General features: G+C 30.6%; 1 protein-coding gene across 1 annotated transcript in view; it reads left to right on the top strand.

Annotated features, from left to right (window-relative positions):
• Positions 1–2,854: 2,854 nt before the first annotated feature.
• LOC107448809 (WD repeat-containing protein 47) overlaps positions 2,855–6,641 on the top strand; it is a 74,706-nt gene continuing 70,919 nt past the window's right edge. Inside the window, exon 1 of the mRNA XM_043047811.2 lies at positions 2,855–3,070. Within this exon, the coding sequence (XP_042903745.1) occupies positions 2,927–3,070 (144 nt within the window). The 5' untranslated portion in view covers positions 2,855–2,926. The remainder of the gene's footprint in view (positions 3,071–6,641) is intronic.

The raw sequence follows: 6,641 nt of genomic DNA, 5'->3' as shown, positions 1-6,641 counted from the left end.
AATTCCCAAGCGGTTGTGCTAAGCGGAGGAAGTTTTCACGGTTTTCCTCTACTTGTAACTAAAACATGGGTTTGTACCATCAGAAAGTCCTCCACGAAGGAATGTTTGTACCGATGCTCGATCTAGCAGTTCCCTTGTCTCCTGGGTTGGGCTCAAAATTACAAATCTACGGAAGTGAACATTGAACTTCGTGAACTCCGAATTGCGCCGGTATTTCGACGCTGGCTTATGACTACCATATTGAAATTATTGTTAGAACTATCAAGTATGTTAGAGTGTAGCTTTGGATCAAGGAATGGACTAAAAATTGTCTCTAATTAATTAATTGGTTAATTAGCCTGTAATTAAGTTATGGAATATGAGACGAAAGCGTACTTCATCCGAATAATCTGTCCGATAATAAATGTACTTCATCCCGATATTGAGTTTAAAAAGAATAAAAATTAAAAATAGATACATAAGAGCATCTTACGAATGTGAAAGAAGCGGGAAGATGAATGGTGTGTGATTTCGTAATGAAGGAAAAGTTCGAGAGAAAAAGGTTGGTTGTTCGAAGATGACCAGAAAAGGCGAATAAGTCTCGATGTGACGTCATCTTTCGGGCGTCCTACATTCAACATAACCTTCACTTTGCCCGTGAATGTTTATGTTTATTAAGGGAGCAGACACTTATTGAACTGATAGATAGTTTCCTTAAATGAATTTATTTGTCTTCTTCAATTTTTAGAGTCATTAAAATCAATGTTTCTCAACCAGACTTACTTGAATTATCTATAATATTACGGTGTTTTAGCACAAACTGGTAAATTTAGTAAATTTGAACCATTGGCATAATTTTCACGCATACAAAATGATGGGACAATATTTTTGACCAGTTACTTTCTCAGAAAGATATTTCGTCTGACCATAGGGACTTTATAGCTATTTTAGGTTCTAGTAAATCTTGTTATATATGTATAATGAAGTGAAAAATTTGAATACCTCCTGGAAGTTCGGTTCTTCATTACTGAAGTAGTGAAACAGAGGGGACCCCAAAGAAGTTTTTTCCCCGGGCCCAAATAAGTCGGGCCCCCTGCATATTCGCATGTGAAAGAATGACCAAAGCGATAAATTATATTTTATTCGTAACGGCTAGCTTAAATATTCGTTATACATGATTCTAAATACCCAATTCTAGTTAACTCAGAGTCACAGGGGTGAGGGGCATTTTAAATTTCGATCATTGACAGACCCGCGAGGATTTGTACCCATCAAATTGGAAAAATTAGAACCCTTTTTCTTCTAAACTACAACTAAAAGTAATCAACAGTTCAACTAAACTAATGTAAAAAGTAGTTGTCAGAAATCACTACAAACTACTATTTTTTTTTTCGTACAGCACTATTCACTACACTTCTTCTTTTTAAAAAGAATGACACACTACACGACAAACTACAAAAACGTAGTTACTACAGTAGTTTCACTACTTGTAATTCGCTACTTTCGACCACTGCTTATGAGTAATACCACTTTCAAACTAAAACATTTGATACAGAAGAAAAGAGATTTACCAAATTATCGTTTGAAATCTGAAACAAAAATGGCATCAAGCGATTGTTACCTAGAAAAAGATTTAAGTGACTTTGATTTTAAAAAAAAATGTAATTATACATTTAACCGTGCCGTGCTAATATCTTAAACGCATTTTTTTTGGTTCCATTTTTGTTTCAAAATTTTGTTAAATTTATAAAAGTGGAAAAAAAAGTGTTTAAGTGTTTTAATTATTTTTTATATTTTTGTGAGAGAATATATTTTTAGCATTTCTGATGTCTTTTAAATAAATGCAAATAATGATGCTTTAAATGGCAGCAAATTTTCATCGAATCTGAATTTTACTAAACAAGCGTTCGTAAGAAATTCTGGAAGAAAAAAAAATCAAATTTGCTGCAGAAATTTTATTACTAAAGAATTAGTTTTTTCTTATTCATGTGCCTAAACTTAAATTCGTGCTATACTTAAATTCGTGCTATACTTAATTGTACTATAATTTTATTATGCTATAATGATTATAATGATTTTTTCAAGTTCTATTTTTCACTTTTTGTTTACTTTTATTTATTTATTTTCTCCAATTCGTAATATTACAGCTTTAACAAGTAAATTTTCTTCCTTTTTTTTAAGTTTATTAAAACTAACCTTGAGATGTTAAAAATTATGCTTGCCGAAACTAAAACCATGAATTGAAGTTCGTCCTCCAAACAAAACTACTTTCCGTGTAGATCCGCGAAATGTTTCAAACTAAAATGATCCAAATTAGAAAAAAAAAATTAAAGGCAAAACTTTACAAAGATTAAGTCTAATATTTACAAAGAATAGATTTAAAACTTAAAATGCAAAGCTCTAAAACTTAGAAAAAACGGATCTAGGAAAAAAGGAGAGAATAATCTAAAACTAAATAAATTTTTTAAAAAATAAATGTTTAAAAAAAAATCTGAAACTTAAAAAGAATAAAACTTAAAAAGAATGTGATCTTAAAAAGAATAAACGAATCCAAAACTTAAAAAGAAAAGACCTTAAAACAATTAAATAAGTTTAAAACTTAAAAGGAAGAGACATAAAAAAGAAATAAATAAATTAAGATCAATAAATAAATTTAAAACGTAAAAAAAAGAAAGGATTTTAGAAAAATTAAATATATTTTAAACGTAATGAAAATAGATCTTAAAATGAATAGATCAAAAACGTTTAACATTTAATGATGGTCCCTCTTTATCAAAAGCGTGTTTGGCAACGCACACTCTCAAGTTGTCTCCCACCCATATATCTGTCCCACGTGCTTTTAAGTTGTGTTAGAAAACAAAGAACCATATGTTTTATTTGGATATACTTTCCGATCTGTCACACCGAAAGTTTTCAGTTTACTGAGTAAAGAGTGTCGTTTGAAAGAATGGATGAAAAACTTGTTCGTAAAAGAATCGATGGCTTGTTCGGTGATCGGAGGCACAAATATCTGGTGATTTGCGATGAAGGAGTATTTTTGCACACCGATAAGCCAGATTTCTCAAATCACCACAGCCAGGAAGCTGAACATGTGAGTAGAAATATTATGTCACATTCAATTTAAACGTAGAGTCCCCGGCCAAATTATCAGACACACTATAAAATTCTATATAAAACCTTAATTCTCAGGTGATGCTATACAGCTTTATTGTTTTCACAGGACTGAAACCGGTTTGCAGTTGTTTACGTTAGTGTATCAATTGGTTAAATTGGAATGAGAATTCGATTACACATTAGACGATATAATATATAAATATAGAATATTTATTATATTAGGTATTATAGTACCGTAAACCGGGGCGAGTCTACCCATTTTTTCAGTTTGTCAACTTTCAAGTGGTCAAACTTCTGTAAATATTAAAGAAAAAATGCTTTTAATAGGTGTTTCGGAATCGCTATTTATCCCTCTTTAAAGCTGTGAAATCGATTTTAGAAAATATTAACAGTTACGCTGTTACTGTATATTTTTATAGAACTGCTGACAAATCTCTCGTATGGGGCGAGTCTACCCATTCTACTAAAATGAATGTTAACATTGTAAATAATCAAATTTTACTATTAAATTGTTATTTTAGTTACTATATAGGATATTTATGAAGTAAAATTNTTTGAAGACTTAAGACTCCAAGAAAAGATTTCAAGAAAAAAGTGTGGACAAATAAATAAACCTTAAATAGATAAAAAGAAATCTCGTTAGTAATAATATGAATTTAATAATTTATTTTTTTCATCCGTTAAGCTAGAATCAAATTAGATATTTTTGAAAAAAAAATTAATTAAGGATTAATTAATAAGGATAACTTACGGAAAAGATCTTTTAATTAATTAATCATACTATTTGATCAATTAATTTGGACTCTTAACCCGATTTTTATAATTGAAGTGGTACAAAAGGTGGTTTTATGAAAAAAGTGGTATTTACCTAAAGTGGTATGTTATTCACCTCTAATATCAACTGTTTGTTACCATTTCATTTCGAAATGTCCCTCCATCTTATAGTTCTAGATATAGTGATAGAAACTTAAACCACTAATAAATTATGGTGGAAGGAAATCTTTTAATTCTCCTAGATAAAAGACATTCAAACTACTACAGCGCCATCTTCCTTAGAGTCTGAACTAAGTCCTCCGTCGGTAAAAAATTTTTAATTTTCAATTTAAAATAGTGAAAATTAAATAAAACTAAAATGGGTAGACTCGCCCCTGGATGGGTAGACTCGCCCCGGTTTACGGTAGTATAGTATAATAATTGAACCAAGTTATTAGATGCACTGTGAGTGCTTTAATAATTGCATGTTCTGCACGAATTTATAGGCAATACTTTTATATTTAAACAAACATGTACTGGGTTTTAATTCAGGAGATTTTTCATATACTTCCTATTTGTATTTATTTTTAACGTATTGCATTGCAATGTTAACTAATTGATACACGAACATACACAAGACGGTTAAAGCTGCGTAAAAACAATAATGATGCTTAGTATGAACTGATAATTAAGATATTACATTAAATCTTATAGTGCGTCTGATAATTTGACCAGGGACTGTATTATGGAATGTCTAAAGTCTTTTTTATCTCTAAAGAATAGCAATAATAAGATTTATTCATATGAAAATTTCGATGACTCATATTTTGAGTAAAAATAATCATATTGTATATCATATAATTTCAAAAAAAAATTTTTCTTTTTTTACTTTCTTCTGTATGAATATGCTCTTGTTTCAATATTTTCTCAGTTACAAAAAAAAAATAAATAAATAATTTATTCTGCACACGTGATGTAACTAGGCTGCTACTTAATCATTTCCCTTTCTTTAAGTAAACGTGGTAAAAAACCGCAATCTGAGGTATTATCGTGCTATACCCGAGAACCGGGTGTGGGGTGGTGGTAAATTATAAATTTCAAAGCAAAATGAAGTGGCGATTAGATATTTGCCTTAAAAATAATTTAAATTCAGCAATCGATTGAATTCGGGTCTTTGAGTCAGAATTAAATATAATTCATTATTGAATAATGCGTTGCCGGTATAGCCTGGTTGGTTGGGCGTTGACTTTATGACCAAGAGGTCGTGAGTTCAATCTTAGACGGCCGAAGATTCCAAATTGGTGGCTGGTACAAGCTAAATCCGTTGGGGTCTCTGAGTCCTCCATATTCCCGTAACAAATCAATACCTTTGGGGGGTACAGTATCGGATATAGATTGTGCTCTGGATCAGGTTAAAATTACAATCTGCGAATAGATGGATGGTGTGTGAATGCTTTCTGCCTGTCAATCAGGTTGTGATGTATGTGTGAGAGAGAATAGTCAAAATTCTCGACTATAGATGGCGCAACTGGAAAACAAAAAGAAGCTGTAGTCATTGCCTAAAATAGGAACGTCAATATTCAAGATAACAACAGCAACATAGATTAATTTATAGGACTGTTATTAAGTTAATATCTATTCGAATGCCATTAAAATGCAATCGGAATGTATCAATAATATCGGTTAGACAAATTTCGATTCTACTACGGGATTCAGGTATCGATATTTATCGATACAAGATGAACCCTTCAAGTGCTGCATTCATTGTCATTTGGAATCATTATATTTGAAAATAATTAAAATCTAAAAGTTATGAAAGTGCATTTCTATAAATTTCATATATGGTTTTATAAAGCTTATCAGATTACTTATAAATAAATATTCAATGGCATTTTGATCTCAAGAGCTTGAATCGTTTAATTCATACGTTTTTCTAAACAATCATCCCTTTGTATCTTATTATCCAATGGCAAAATGGGTGTTGTTTTGGGTTTGATGGCGTGCGCAGCTTATTTAGACGCCGTCACAGTTTTCAACCGTGTTCAAGAGTATTAGTAAATCGTGCGCACGCGTCGTCATTGCATGCGTTGATATGGCGATCACTGCAGTTTTTATTTTCACTAGCAGGCATTTTTAATGCATTTACGTAATAATAATTCAAAGTATTTTTGTATTCTTTTATTATTAACTTATAATTACTGTCTTGACTGTGATTTTAATGTAAATATGAATGCAGAAGAAGGAAAAGTATTTTGTGACGTCATGAAACACGTACATAGACAGGATATGAAAACCAATCCGACGACAAACATCAATTGAGACAGTTTTTGCAGCCCTTTGATTTGAAATGTTGTGGAGTTGAACGGAGTGCTCTAAAATAGAGCTTCTTAAAATACCGTTCGTGTCCTCAGATGAGGTGCTGAAGTTAATTTTGAAGGAAACCAGATTGTGACCTCTTATTCTTTATTTTTATTTATTTATCTATTGCAAAATTTCTATCCATAATGGGAGAAATATAAATTTTTTCCGTTTTTACTAGTTACAAAGAATCATACTCCAGAATTTTTTTTTTTTTTTTAATCAAAATTGTTGCTGTATGTTGTTTATAAAACAATTTTACAGTTTTTGAGTACTTTTTGTATTATCTTACTCAAAAATTTAGTTTCAGCGGTATAACGAGTAAATAGTTATTATATCTATTTTCAATTACTTTTGATTACAAATCACTATAAAATGAAGAGTAATATAATAATATCTTAAATGAATTATTAAGGATAAATATATATATATATATA

The sequence above is a fragment of the Parasteatoda tepidariorum genome, chromosome 10 (assembly GCF_043381705.1).
Source record: "Parasteatoda tepidariorum isolate YZ-2023 chromosome 10, CAS_Ptep_4.0, whole genome shotgun sequence".
Lineage (NCBI taxonomy): Eukaryota > Metazoa > Arthropoda > Arachnida > Araneae > Theridiidae > Parasteatoda > Parasteatoda tepidariorum.
The sequence above is the reverse complement of the archived record's forward strand: the minus strand, read 5'-3'. Positions and strand labels throughout refer to the sequence as shown.